The sequence below is a fragment of the Bactrocera neohumeralis genome, chromosome 2 (assembly GCF_024586455.1).
Source record: "Bactrocera neohumeralis isolate Rockhampton chromosome 2, APGP_CSIRO_Bneo_wtdbg2-racon-allhic-juicebox.fasta_v2, whole genome shotgun sequence".
Classification (NCBI taxonomy): Eukaryota; Metazoa; Arthropoda; class Insecta; order Diptera; family Tephritidae; genus Bactrocera; species Bactrocera neohumeralis.
Genome location: NC_065919.1, coordinates 11,048,620 through 11,062,674, shown reverse-complemented (window position 1 = coordinate 11,062,674; position 14,055 = coordinate 11,048,620). Strand labels below are relative to the sequence as shown.

The 14,055-nt window shown below is 37.2% G+C and overlaps 4 protein-coding genes across 5 annotated transcripts; 2 read left to right on the top strand and 2 right to left on the bottom strand.

Moving 5' to 3' along the window:
- Window positions 1-235: 235 nt before the first annotated feature.
- LOC126751449 (thialysine N-epsilon-acetyltransferase) lies at window positions 236-1,861 on the top strand. Its single transcript, XM_050461720.1, has 5 exons — window positions 236-313; window positions 378-460; window positions 576-627; window positions 711-798; window positions 1,494-1,861. The coding sequence occupies exons 2-5, from the start codon at window positions 386-388 to the stop codon at window positions 1,798-1,800; spliced, it is 522 nt and encodes a 173-aa protein (XP_050317677.1). The 5' UTR covers window positions 236-313; window positions 378-385; the 3' UTR covers window positions 1,801-1,861.
- Window positions 1,862-1,906: 45 nt separating this feature from the next.
- Window positions 1,907-7,486, bottom strand: LOC126751427 (trafficking protein particle complex subunit 10). The gene is made up of 7 exons (XM_050461686.1): window positions 7,345-7,486; window positions 7,063-7,286; window positions 6,731-7,002; window positions 4,894-6,664; window positions 4,156-4,830; window positions 3,740-4,085; window positions 1,907-2,606 (listed from the first exon to the last, which is right to left on the bottom strand). Exons 1-7 carry the CDS (start codon window positions 7,367-7,369, stop codon window positions 2,377-2,379), a joined length of 3,543 nt encoding a protein of 1,180 aa, XP_050317643.1. The 5' UTR covers window positions 7,370-7,486; the 3' UTR covers window positions 1,907-2,376.
- A 482-nt stretch (window positions 7,487-7,968) lies between these two features.
- On the top strand, window positions 7,969-11,281 carry LOC126751428 (small G protein signaling modulator 3 homolog). 2 transcript variants are annotated; one of them, XM_050461688.1, is made up of 4 exons: window positions 7,969-8,183; window positions 8,287-8,800; window positions 8,860-9,464; window positions 9,527-11,281. In XM_050461688.1, exons 1-4 carry the CDS (start codon window positions 8,127-8,129, stop codon window positions 10,742-10,744), a joined length of 2,394 nt encoding a protein of 797 aa, XP_050317645.1. In that variant the 5' UTR covers window positions 7,969-8,126; the 3' UTR covers window positions 10,745-11,281. The 2 variants fall into 2 exon arrangements, with proteins under 2 accessions (XP_050317645.1, XP_050317644.1); XM_050461687.1 differs by having other exon boundaries at window positions 8,275-8,800.
- LOC126751448 (DNA-directed RNA polymerase II subunit RPB7) lies at window positions 11,282-12,296 on the bottom strand. The gene is made up of 5 exons (XM_050461719.1): window positions 12,143-12,296; window positions 11,813-12,082; window positions 11,696-11,746; window positions 11,499-11,636; window positions 11,282-11,444 (listed from the first exon to the last, which is right to left on the bottom strand). Exons 1-5 carry the CDS (start codon window positions 12,152-12,154, stop codon window positions 11,394-11,396), a joined length of 522 nt encoding a protein of 173 aa, XP_050317676.1. The 5' UTR covers window positions 12,155-12,296; the 3' UTR covers window positions 11,282-11,393.
- Between the last annotated feature and the right edge of the window lie 1,759 nt (window positions 12,297-14,055).

Sequence of the window (14,055 nt, the reverse complement as noted above, 5' to 3'; positions counted from 1 at the left end):
CGCTGCTGACGATTTGTTTCGGCCAATGCAGAGCTCCCTCACTGGAATACGGTTCTAACGAGATATCAAAATTGGCTTTATTAATTCTTGGCCGCCAAGCCAGCGCAGTTCTTGTGGTATCGCATTCACAAATTGACAGAGAGTTGGCAAAATTGTTATTTTTGACTTAGTCGTTTTCATTCAAATTTTTAAAATTACCGAAAAAATGTTTGGCATGGCAACCCTAAATTTGCTTTAATGACCATTCTAATGATAACATGTCAGTTTGACTAAATTTTCCTGATAAGCAAATCTTTAGAAAACAGCGAGCTGAGTAATTTGCAAAATAGAGTATTATTTTTAATCCTAAATTAATAACATCAGTAATTAATTCATAGAAAAAGCGATGGCGTCTAAACCAATATTCACCTTTAGACGTGCAAAAATCGACGATATCGGCGCGGTACGTGAAATGATACAGGTGAGTGAAAAAGAATAATAATCAGACATATATTTGATTATAAATCGGATTTGATTCGAATATTGAATTGCATGTAGGCTTGGCAAGTTAGTGATGTGTCTCTTTTTTCCCCTAGGAGTTGGCTGATTTCGAAAAGATGAGCGATGGTCCGAAACTAACAGAGAAAGGTAAGTATATTTAACTTACATTTAAGCTTGATCATAAGCATACATACATATCTGCATTTGTAACACATGTATTTTCTTTGCAGATTTAATACGCGACGCAGGACTCGACGGTGGACAGGAATTTTGTCATATATATGTGCTCGACCAGCAAAGTGCAGAACAACCCACGCCGTAAGTAATTTGCCGTCAAGACTTGCCGGAAATTTTTGCCGTTGAATAGATATTCAAATTTATAGTTGTTATTGTTGTTGCGGCGAGTTCAAACTTATTCTTAATGAATATGCTCACAGCTAATTTCCTCATTAATACTATGTAGCATTTATATATGTACATACTTATGTATGATTGCATTTTCTATAAAACAATAGCTATTGCAAACCGAAACCATTATGAGCGCTCCTCAAATAAATCACAAATCAGAATATACGTAGACACCGAAATATTTATGTATGTATGTATGTATTTATACACATGCTTACATTGTTTACACATAAGAACCCATCAAAAAGGTTGACATAGACAAATACCCGCTGACATAGTCCACCTTAAATATTTGCCATTAGACACCGATAAGCTGGAACAAAATGTATCAATTTGAAAAGCAAGTCACCCATACATGCACGTGCGGATATATATACATTTGTACATGCATACATAAAAGTTATGTGTGTACATTTCTGCATACTTTTCTCCATTCACCTCTGTTTGTCTACTGATAAGTTCGGCACACATTTCAACCATTCTCAACAAATCACAATTTACACACAACAATACAAATCCAATTGGCAATACCTATGTATACTCTCACCATACATAGCTTTAATAACTTAGTCCTTAATTCTTTCTTTCTTATTCGCCCTTAACAGCGTCACCATCGGCTATAGCATTTGCTTCTACGCCTACTCAACATGGCAAGGGAAATCCTATTTTCTTGAAGACATTTACGTGCGTCCCGCATATCGTAAGCTGGGTGCCGGCGCTTATATGTTCAGTGCTGTTGCGGCAAAAGCGAAGGAATATGGCTGTCAACGCCTGGATTTTCATGTGCTTGGCTGGAATCCAGCGCGAAAATTCTATAATCGTATGGGTGCCGAGGATTTGACCGAGAGTGAGGAGTGGCATTTTTATCGGTTGCATCGTGAACAAATCGAGAAATTGTCCAATGAATTATAGTGTTTTTACAATAAAAGAGGTTTTCTAGAAAAATTCAATATACAACTTTTATGCGCAATAATTCTTGAATATGAATTCTGTATGGTAAAAGATAGATAAAACCATATACATACATACATATATATTTTTTTGAGAAATGCAAGTTTATTAGTTATAATATATGTAATATTAATTTGTATAAGCCACCCTTCAATGAAATATATAAAAGAAAAATCCAAAACGAAAGATCACTAAGAGGGCAAAGACCATTAACATATGAGCCCAATCAAACATTTTAACTGTTTTAGAAACATGTCATCAAATTATAAAAGTGCCTGGGCGAACTTTCCATATTACAGTAAGAGTATGCAATTTCAGTACATCTATAATTTTAGCAAAAAATTACAATGCGATGAGTCGTTAGCATTTCCTTACAAGTAAACTATTAAACAAACTAATTTTTTTTTTTTTGAATACAAACACTATTTTTTCCAAAATATTGCAACAATAATACTTTCACAGATTGCCTTTGAATAAAATAACTATAGTAAATTGGTAAATATTCATTCTTTTTCATTTTCCATTTTCCATTTAACTCTATTGTTCACCATTGCTGCTGGCTATAACGTGTATCTGCATGCTTTTGGTGCTATTGTATACTTGTCCTTGCGGAAATGGGGTCACCTTGGAGTGTGTGTCAGTTTTGTTTTTGCCACCGGCTGTATAACGTGACAAGCGTATATTCGGCATGGGTAGGAAACCCGTGCTCAATGGCATCACATCCAAGGAGATTGAGTGACTATTCACATCTTTCATTGAAACGACGCCTGTAACGGTAAAAAATTCATATAAGCATCTTATATTTTATGAGAGTGTGAATGAAAATTATAAATCTAATATGTTTTCTATATAAAACGAAAAGGTTACTCACCGCATACTTTTCGTAAAAGTTAAATTAAAATAAAGAAAAGTTGTTACTATACATGAAGAATATAAAAAACTTAATGTATGTATACACATACATACATACATACATACATAAGTATATAAAGATAATGGCAAAGTAAAGAATTCGTTAACTTATGCTACGCACCGATTGCGGCAAATAAATTTATGCAAAAACAAAATGTTAACTTCGTTTGCAACGAAGCTAGAATACCCCCGCAAATAAATAGTTTCCATACAAAGTCTTTATTTTGATCTTACAGTTTGTATGGCAGCTATTGCTGCAGTGGTCCGATCTGAACAATTTGTTCGGAGTTGGTACGGTTGGCTTGAACAATAATTTATGCCAAATATCGTGAAGATATCTCAACAAAGAAAAAAGTTTTCCATGCAAGTGTCGTTCAAGGATCGTTCAGTTTATATGGCAGCTATATGCTGTAGTGTTCCGATCAAAAAAATTTCTTCAGATTTTGTAGCGTTCTTTCAGTTAATAATTTATGCCAAATTTCGTGAAGATAACTTATCAAATAAAAATGTTTTTCATACAACTACTTGCTGTTGAACGTTCATTTTGTATGGCAGCTATATGCTATAGTGGTCCGATATCGGCGGTTCCGACAAATGAGCAGCTTTTTGGAAAGAAAAAGACGTATGCAAAATTTCAGCGCGATATCTCAAAAATTCAGCGACTTGCGTATATACAGACAGACAGAAAGACATGAAAAAATGGACTCGGCTCGTCAAGCCAATTATTTCTACCAATATAATATTTAATAAGGTCTCCAGCATTACCTTCTGGTTGTTACAAACTTCATGGCAAACTTAATATACCCCGTTCAAGGTACAAAAATGGTGCTTTTCCCAATCGGATGGAATTCTCTTTATAATATAACCAAATATATTATATATTTATTATAATATAACCAAATTATACTTTACTCCAAACAAATTCCTTCACTTTTACCATTTCAAATAAAATCTAAAAATATAAACGTATATATCAAATATGACCAACCTGCGGAACGCCCACAAACGGCCCATAAATTCTGATCACTCAGCACCTCGTACATAAGATCCACGTAGGGATTTTCATGCACCTTGGTTATTTTCAAATTCAAATTACACACTGAGCGTAAACGACACAGCTCGTTCGGCTCAAGTTGAGTCTGCACCTTGAAAAGTGTTGTATAATCCACCAAATCGAAAGCGCAGCCGTAGTTGCGTAACAATTGTGGATTTTCAACAGTTGAGTATTTTGTTATAAAGTGCACCTTGATGACCGCAGGCAGCTCTATCTCCGCCTTTAGAGGCTCCACTTGAATTTCATAAAGATAAGAAACCGTCAGACCTTTATAGATTTGCTAAATAAAAAAGAAGCTATTAATTTCAACTAGTAAAATTAAATATACATAACGCTAGTAAGATGCATACAACACATGACTGCGTTGGTGGATTCAGATCCATTAAACGCACACCCGCCACATCACATTTCACCTTGGCTTCGGTTAGGTATAAATTCGCCTCTAGGCCCTTCATGACGACATGCAAAAACTTTTGCGTGCCACACGTATGCAGTCGACATTGAGCCTCAAGCGCCGGTTGAAAATCAATCGCAATCTGCAGCTCATTGCGTGACCAGGGGCATGTCAGTGTAACATAATGCTCCAAATGTTTCGATATTTTGCGGCCTGGCAAATCGGTTAGCACTTCCAAAGCGATTTCACGTTCCTCAAAAGACTTGAAATTGTGCAAAGACACTTGCAGCACACTGCTAAATGTAGAATCGTCTTGCACAACAGTGTTAGATTTTGTGTCCATGGTGCTTTCTTGAAGAATGCCGTCCTTGTCACTAAGTGGCTGGCTGTTTTCCTTTGAACGCGCCATGCGTATGCGCAGATTTTTTGAGCATTTCAGTGCTATTTTGGCATCCGCTGGAAAAATGAAGCTGCCACCTGAAACAGTTAGGCGTACCGGCTGTTCAATGCCAGCAATTAAGTTCTTGAAGTTCAGCACCGCCTCAGCCGGTTTGGTAGTGATCACAAATGGTGGTACTCTGAAAGGCAAATGCTCGGAGAAAAATTCCAATTGAGATATAGAAATGCGCATCTAAAACAAACACAAAGACATTACTTCATCAATATACTACAATGGAATTCATAATTAGCATACCTGTTTGAAATCCCAAGTGCCCACACGCGTCGCTTTCGATTTCAGTTCGATTATATTAGTGCCAGGTTGTATAGCGATGTTCTCCACGGCTACGAAATTTGTAAAATCCGACTGGACACTGGGCGAAAGCTTGCGTTTGGTGCTACTCGTGCGACGCACCGGTTGTTTGACTTTGGGCAGGTCGCATGCTACCGATGCGCAATCCAGCGTGTTATCCTGTTTGTAGTCTAAACGAAGTGACATTTTCAGACGCGACTCTTTGAGTGGCGATGCCGTTGGTGCTTTAGTAAGCTTTCCACCTTTCGTGCCACTAACCACCAGCATTGAAGGTGGGGTTGTGGCCTCACCAGTCAGTGGCGCGACATGCATCTCGTAGGAGAATTGTATGCTTTCAGCGACTACTTCACGTGGATATAAGCTCTCCAGTTTTAACTGTACTAACACTATGTCATCCTGTATTATTGGTTCAGCATTGAGCACATTTATATCACAAATGCGAAAATGATCTTCCAGCACGCAGTAATTGGCATTCTCCATTGAAGGTTGTGCAGATAAAGTAGTAGTCATTGTCTTCACCGATTTGAGAAACTCATCGAAATAAAAAGAGCGTACCAGCATTTCCAGCTCTTGGCAACAAGAAATGGAACTACATGTTTTCGTATAGGCCAACGAGTCCCCCATTTTGCGGTAACAGTTAGCTAGTTCCAACAATGTTTGAGAGCTTAATGTGTGCCAATTTTCAGCCTTTAATTCGCGCAATAAGTCGGTAAAGAAACCAACAGCCTTGTGTGGCTCATTGAGTGCACAATAAAAATTACCCAAGTCCAAACCCACTAGTCGCGCTGAACGAGTTCGTGAAACGTGTTTGTATGTACTAATAGCTAATTCAGCTAATTCCAGATAAAGTTTTTCAAATGCTTGATTAGATCCTAAAGCTTCTTTCAGTTGATCTGTTGCCGATTTCTTAGGTCGACGATTAGGCGAGCGGTCGCGTCTTTGCTCTGAGATCTGCGGTGTGGGATTCAAAAACTGCGACTGCTCTAGCGGTGAATCACCAATACCCGCTGATAACTGTACGACGATGTGCAATTGTTCGGACGTAGGCGTAAAGCCGGGGAGTAAGCCACACAATTTTCCCAATTCGTATAATTTATCCTTTGCTAGATTCCAGATGGGAGCGCAATGTTGAAAACAGATAACTTCATTCGGTTCCATGGCCTGCTCACACGTTTGTAGAACTTCCAAAGCACAAACGAATTCCCAGCATGACAGAGCACCCTCCGGAGTATCTAATTTGACAAGTTCTATTTCACGTAAAGTAGAAAATAAGAAATTTAACAGTCTTCTAGCGATTTCGGGTGTTTCATTGTTTTGCTGCAAAAGATGCGCTTGACGCTCAAAAAGGTAATTTCGAAATTCCAATATGGATACTGGGCTGTCTTTAATTTTTTTGCGTATTTCAAATTTATCTCGTCGATTTAAACAGATACCATGAAAAGAACATAATGGTTGCTTGAAGTATTCCAACCATTTTTGTTTTTCGCCAAAACCCGAGTTAGTTATAAATTGCGAGAACATGGCGTCCAACTCGTCATATTGTATAAGTGCTTCGGTGTGTAATTCAAGTTTCTCAAATACAAGTGCTAAGTCTTCTTGCATAAAGAAATATTGGCGAAAGTCCCAGCCTTCATGATTTCGTTTTTCTCGTCTACTACGTATGAGTTCCTCATATTTAGCAATATTGCGATTATAACTAGCGAGCATTAAAAACCTATATATAAACACATTTGCTGAGATAATTGTAAGATAATTTATAATATATAAAAAAATAACTAACCTGATGCGTTGGACTAAACAACGGAAAGATTCAGCAGATTTTTGTTCGAATTTCGCAGGATTTAGCACCGAGATACAACGATCGTCATTCTTCGTAGCAAAATCTTGTCGTATTTTATCCAACACGGTCGTACGTGGTAATATGTTTTTTGCTTTGCGTACATCCAGGGTCTCCACTAATAATATCATCCAATCAGAAATACCAAATGCTGTCAACTGCTTTAACCAATTTTTAATTTCTTCATGCGCGTTTGCTTTATAAGTATCCAAATCCTGTAATCAAATGGATTTTATATAGGTGCAAAAGTTAAGAACTAATTTGTTTCAAAATACATTGCACTCCGTAACGAATATATGTAAAATTGGGTGCTCCAGTATACTCCATTCTCCTTTCTTATACTTTTCCAACACGTTTACGTTGAAAGGTTGTGCTTGTGCTTCTAAACGCACTTGCTTGGTGGGGCGATGAAATGTACGTCTCCATTCGCAGGTATCTAGTGGAATAGCGTTGAGAATTTGTGCTTCCAAAGAACGAAATAATGGCCCAGCTCCCGAATCTTTAAAAATAAAAGTTTGATCTTTGAAAAGCAATTGTTATTACATTTACCAACTTACATGTAATTATTGGTTTAACATTCATATTTATGCACACTTTTATTTTATAATCGAGTACAAAATTTATTAATTAAAAAGTTATGTCTACCCATCCAAATTTATTTGTAAACGCAGACAAAAATTTCTCTTTTGCTATCAGCTGTATTTGACAATAGATAAACAAATAAACAGAGAGCGAGAGTAAGAACATACCAGAGAACGTATATTTATATACGTTATATTTATATAAATATACGTTCTCTGATACCAGCCTTTGAATTAATTACCCAGTTAGAAAACAACGGGTTATTTTTTGATCTGTTGTTGTTAAAAAAATGCATTTGAGAGTACAAAATTAAATGTTTTATCGAAGACTAAGAAGTGTTTAATAATACAAAAACCATTAATTCTACTAAGTACTTTTTAATCTGAATGGTTGATATTTCCGAAATAAAACAAAATCTGTTATTTTTTCAATTGTTATTTGAAATACAAACAAGTTGAGACATAATTAAGCAGTTAACGGTAATTCTATTTAACAAATAGTGAGTAAATTTTTAATCCCACAAAAACTTTGTTGTTATTTCTCTCCTAAATTATCATGTACAAAATATTATTTTCCAACACTGTTTACCATTAATCCCATGTCAACAAAGGCACCCACAAGTGTCAAAAACTCTGTCCTATTATTATCGAGAAAAGTGAAATCATTATTTTTAAAAGATATTTGTCAATAATTAATAAAAGTGTAGGAAAAATCTAATTTATAAAATATAAGCGCCACGAGGCTTTAATTAAAAACTATGGAAAGTTTTTTCGGCCGAGGACATGATGGTTATGTTGGACGCGAAGAACATATTGTAAGCAATTTTCAGCTCTCCTTTCACATATTCAACGCTGCTTATCATATCTTTATCTTTTTATCTAAAAATTAAAATGAATCGTAATCAGAAAAAGTTGCAGACAAACTGTTCGGAAGATGACAATTTGGATGAACTGCCACCAATGATGGAAGAACTGTGTGTGGTTGATGGCTTACGACCAAGTCCCGGTGGTCCGTTCTCTGCACTAACGCCATCAATGTGGCCGCAAGAGATTCTTGCGAAGCTGGGCCAACCCGAGGCAGAACCAACTGGTCCGAACGATCAACCTGATTATCGTTTTGACGAATTCGGGTTTCGGGTGGAAGAGGAGGACGGTCCAGAACAAAGTTCAAACAAACTGCTTTCCCAGCCATTCGTAGAAGATGCCCAACAACGTTTACAATGGATTGCGCACTTAGAGTTTTCACACAACAAAGAGGCTACTGAATTAACTTGGGAAAATGTAGATGTTATGCTCCCACGCACTGAAAAATTGCGTAGTATGGTTCGTGAGGGTATACCCCACTCATTACGAGCGCAAATGTGGATGCGATTATCTGGCGCATTGGCCAAAAAGCAGAAAAGCGAAACAAGTTATCATGATATTGTTAAAGGTGACAATTTGCAGCAGTGATGTTTTTGTGATTATTTATTTAATGTATTATTTATTTAGCCTCAGGGAATGATCAACTTATGACCTCAAAACAAATTGAGAAAGATCTCTTGCGTATATTACCAACAAATGCGTGCTTCAGCAACCCGCATGGCACAGGAATACCACGTCTGCGCCGGATACTACGCGGCATCGCTTGGCTTTTTCCAGATATCGGTTATTGTCAAGGTACTGGTGTAATAGCCGCTTGCTTGCTGCTTTTCATGGAGGAAGAAAATGCTTTCTGGATGATGGCGACTATAGTAGAAGATTTGTTACCCGCTTCGTACTATTCCTCAACATTATTGGGCATACAAGCTGATCAACGTGTTATGCAAACTTTGATTGCTAATTATCTAACATCGGTTGATGAAACACTGAAGAAACACGACATCGAGTTATCGCTTATAACATTACATTGGTTTCTGACACTATTCGCCAATGTAGTACATATGAAGATATTGGTGCGCATTTGGGATTGGTTTTTTTATGACGGCAGCATTGTTCTCTTCCAACTCACGTTGGGTATGCTGAAGCTGAAAGAAAAGGATTTGCAAAATCTTGAGAACTCCGCTCAGATATTCAATTCCTTATCTGACATACCTGGCGAAGTGGATGACGTTCAGGTTTGTTTGGCCATTTTTCTAAGTAATCTTAAAGTCTTAAAATGTAAACATATATATTGTAGATACTTTTCCATCAAGCCCTTGAGGTGGGTGGCTCTTTAAGTCAAACTGTCATTGACACTCATCGTCGACGGCATCTTGCCTATCTTATGGCAGACCAAGGTGGACTTGTTGGTAATCCTGAGGCGGTCCCGAATCTACCCAAACAACATTTGGCTCGCCGACAAGTGCGAAAAAGCAAATCTATCTTAGAAACGCTCCTCTTTCGTGGCGAGCCAGATTCTGTGGAACTGAAAAATAAGAATATACGACAGACCGAAATTCTGGTAGACTTACGTGAGGCAATATTGAAAGTAGCGCGCCACTTCATTACCATTGAGCCAAAATTGGCAGCACACATACAATTGACAGCAAATTATAGCACTGATTCGCATGCGAAGGATCATGAAAATTTCATTAATGTGGCGCGTCGACGGAAAAGAAGAGCGAAGGCGTTACACGACTTCGAACGACATGATGATGACGAATTGGGCTTCCGTAAAAACGACATCATCACAATAATTAGTCAAAAGGATGAACACTGTTGGGTGGGAGAACTAAATGGACTGCGCGGCTGGTTCCCTGCCAAATTCGTTGAGTTGCTAGACGAGCGCAGTAAGCTATACACTTCGGCTGGCGACGATGCGATTTCTGAAACCGTAACAGATTTGGTGCGCGGTACATTGGCGCCATCGATTAAAGCTTTTCTCGAACATGGCATGAAGAGACCCTCGTTTCTGGGTGGTCCAATACATCCATGGCTTTTCATTGAAGAGGCAGCCACTCGTGAAGTTGAGAAAGATTTCGAATCGGTTTACAGCCGCCTAGTGCTATGTAAGACATATCGCTTGGATGAAGATGGCAAAGTATTGACACCGGAAGAGCTATTGTTTCGCTGCGTGCAGGCAGTTAATCAATCACACGATGAGGCGCATGCGCAAATGGATGTCAAGTTACGCTCACTTATATGCCTTGGACTGAATGAACAGGTGCTACATTTGTGGCTGGAAGTGTTGTGTTCGTGTCAGGAAGTTGTACAGAAGTGGTATTATCCCTGGAGTTATATTGATTCGCCGGGCTGGGTGCAAATCAAATGTGAACTTCGAATACTTTCACAATTCGCTTTCAATTTGAATCCAGACTGGGAATTACCGCCTAAAAGGGGCAAAGAGTCACAACCACTGAAGGATGGTGTCCGTGACATGCTTGTAAAGCACCATTTATTCTCGTGGGATTTGTGAGTATTACAGCAGCAACGACGGAATGAAATCTAATGCATTTGTATATGAATCTAATTTCTTTTAGTAAAATTTAGTGTGCAAACTTTAATAAATAGTCGTAATAGTAAGTTTTTGTTAAGTTTTAAAGTTGCGAAAAAGTAATGGAAATGCACATTCCCTTTTAAATATCGATGTACTTAAAATAGCGTAATTCGTAACTAAGTATGCTTTCAATAACGCTGCTTATCGATAAAGTGTAAAGTGACTCTCGTAAATTGTAACAAACATTTCTTAGTCAAATTGAAATCATAGTACACGTATAGTATTTACTATATATTTACTCTATATGTATGTATGTTATATAATTCCTTTAAATAACAAGTGTATTAATCAAGTTTACTCTATTAAGACGCCAATTTGTGCTTATTTCCTAAATTGCAGTTAAATTCAAATTATTTTAGAAATTCATATTTAGCTTATACTATATATGTTGTATATTAAAAAACAAAAAAAAAAGAAAATCGCAATATTAAAATATAAATATCTATTTAAACAGCATTTTTACTTTTTAAATTCAATTAATTTTACATGTATTTCGTACATATAAATGCATAAGCATTTGCTCACTATAGTATTTATGGTCAGACTACAAAAGAAATAAACAAAGAAATTAACTGCACACTAAACCTAAGTAATCGTCCATAAGTGTACCGATCGCGAACTGTAAACAAACTACTATTAAAACTTATTTTGTCATTATGCAATTGGTACTTACAATTCCGGTCGCGTCCACACGTGTACCAACAATTTTGAGACGTATTTTGTCCTCACCCGAAATTACCACATCTTCATCTTTTGATTTGTAACATGGTGGATTACCGTTCGGACAGAATTGCATATCAGCTGGGATGGACTGCAATAGAAGAGCCGATAAATTTTCCACTATCCAATGAAAACTTATTTAACACTTACATGGTGTGATATAAAGCAAGAGAGTGGTCCAATTTCCGCGAACATGCCAACCTGCACAAAGCCAAAATAAATAATTGAATATTGCCCACAATTTTTTATTAAATAAAATAAAATTACTTTGTTTATTTGTTTCACAACGGCATCCAATACCTCCCCTTTGAACGGCCGAAAAACGATTGCTTTGTATTTCACAGGATACACCACAAATCCCTGACCTGGCTGTATTACGCCGGAGCCAATTTGATCGATTGTGGTCACAGCTATCACGAAACCATACTTTCCTGTGCACGTACCTTCTACTTCGGTATAAAGTTTCTGCTTTACAGTCTCCAGCAATTGTGGCCCGAAATAACGCGGATGCAAAAGAATCTCATGTTCCAGTGAGATCTAGAAAATAAAAATAAAACATTTTATTAACAGCGATAATAAAATCATGCAGTAACTTACATGGTAAAACATTATAAAATTCCAGATTTTACTTATATATTTATGATTAGTACTTTAGTTTATTTAAAATATTTTGCTAAATGTTAATATGCCGCAAAATTGTTTATCTTAGCAGAAAATTGTAAATAGCGGTGGCATGAATTTCGCTGTAGTGAAATGTCAAAAGTGACAGTTGAATTACGCTTGCTAACAGTGTTGCATTTCCAAATCAGCGGAAATGAATTTATATAAAATAATTTTAGTACTGCCTACCAAACCTATCAATAACTTAATGTGGCGGCACAAAATACCAATAAATACTGCTACTGTTGTATATTTGTATCAAAATGATGATGGCATAATAATTTTGAAGCCACAACACTGTTGTGTCTTAGCGGACCTGAGCGAATATTACAATTATATAATAAATGTAATTCATCGCTTTCTTGAAATAAAAATCAACAAATGTAATTTAAACATTTTCGAGAACAAGAACAATAAACAAATGTTTTTTTGTTTTGCTTAGCTGTAACAACACCAACTGAACCAACCAAAACAGCAGAGAATTAATTTTAAAAGTAGCCGTACAAGTAAACCAATAAATATTGTGCACTTGTCAAGTCTCAGATGCGAGAAAATGTAAAGTAGTAGCTTTTGTTCCAACCAATCCAAAAACAAATACATTCAACTTTTTTGAACACAAATAAAATTGCCGTGGACCAATATTTGTATACATGTGTAAGTAATTATAAATAAATGTAAATGCGGTAAGAACTTGAATCAACGGAGAAAAAGTAAAAACAAGAATGTTTTGAAACGAAATCAGGAAAGTCGTTATTGGGGTCTAAACTGGAGCTGACAGATTAGGAGCTAAATCGGAATGTATTTAAATTAATGTACTTAGTTCTGCCGCCGTAGGTGTTGTTACAAGTTCAGACGCCTATAAAAATTAAACTCAAGTAGATTTAATTTAATAATGAATATATGAAATGAATCGCTCTTTACAAAATTTTATTTGAAAAGGTTACCTTTTGCTTTCACACAAGCGCTCAAATGATTCGGTCATTGACCAATAGCAGCACGCACATACCATTTGAAAGGTACAGACGGGAATGAACTGGTTGATGAGCTCGCCCGCTCCACCTCATCTATTAACATGCTAGGGCCTGAACCTTTCATCGCGGTCCCCATACCATAAAGGAACTGCTCCGCAAGGAAGAAAGAGTAGGCAGAGAGAGATATTGGCAACAACTACAAGGCATGCGCCATGTCAAGTTGCTAATGGGGGTTTACAATCTCAGTATGGGACACTAGGGACAAATTCAGACTACTTTTCGCATTCTAAACTGGCAAGCTGAAAAAGCACTTATACAACATGGGCCTAGATTCTTGCCGGTTCTGCGACAGGGAACCTGAAACACTCGAAAACCGTGCTAATAGTCTGTATAGCAGTCTGCAGACGCAGGTTGAAGGCCCTTGGATCCATGTTTCTAAATAGGGATCTGATCGCTTCACTAGCATCTGTCAGTATATTGGACTTTATCAATATGCTTGGGCTAGGTGAGTCTTTCGCGGTGCATTTCTCGTCTATCAATCTACATAATCTATCTACCATTTGTATTGACGACGCTGCTCGCACTAAAGTTTTTTTGAGACTCTTCAAATTTGTGTGGAGTATTTGACAGGCCAGACAGACTATGCAACTCGGCTATAATCGCGTAAGCGGTGTCTACGCCAATTAAGAAGAAGATTTGACAGGCCATGTTCTCCAACTTTGGCCACTAACTGTACTTCAAGAGATCTGGACTACCAGAAGGCCAATCATCTGTAGTTATCAAACCAGGAATATTACTTTCAAGCTACTGCTGGATGGTTTTTTCCTTGCGTGTTGGAGCTTGCTGGAAGATCCAATGTTTCCCATTGAAAAGAGTATT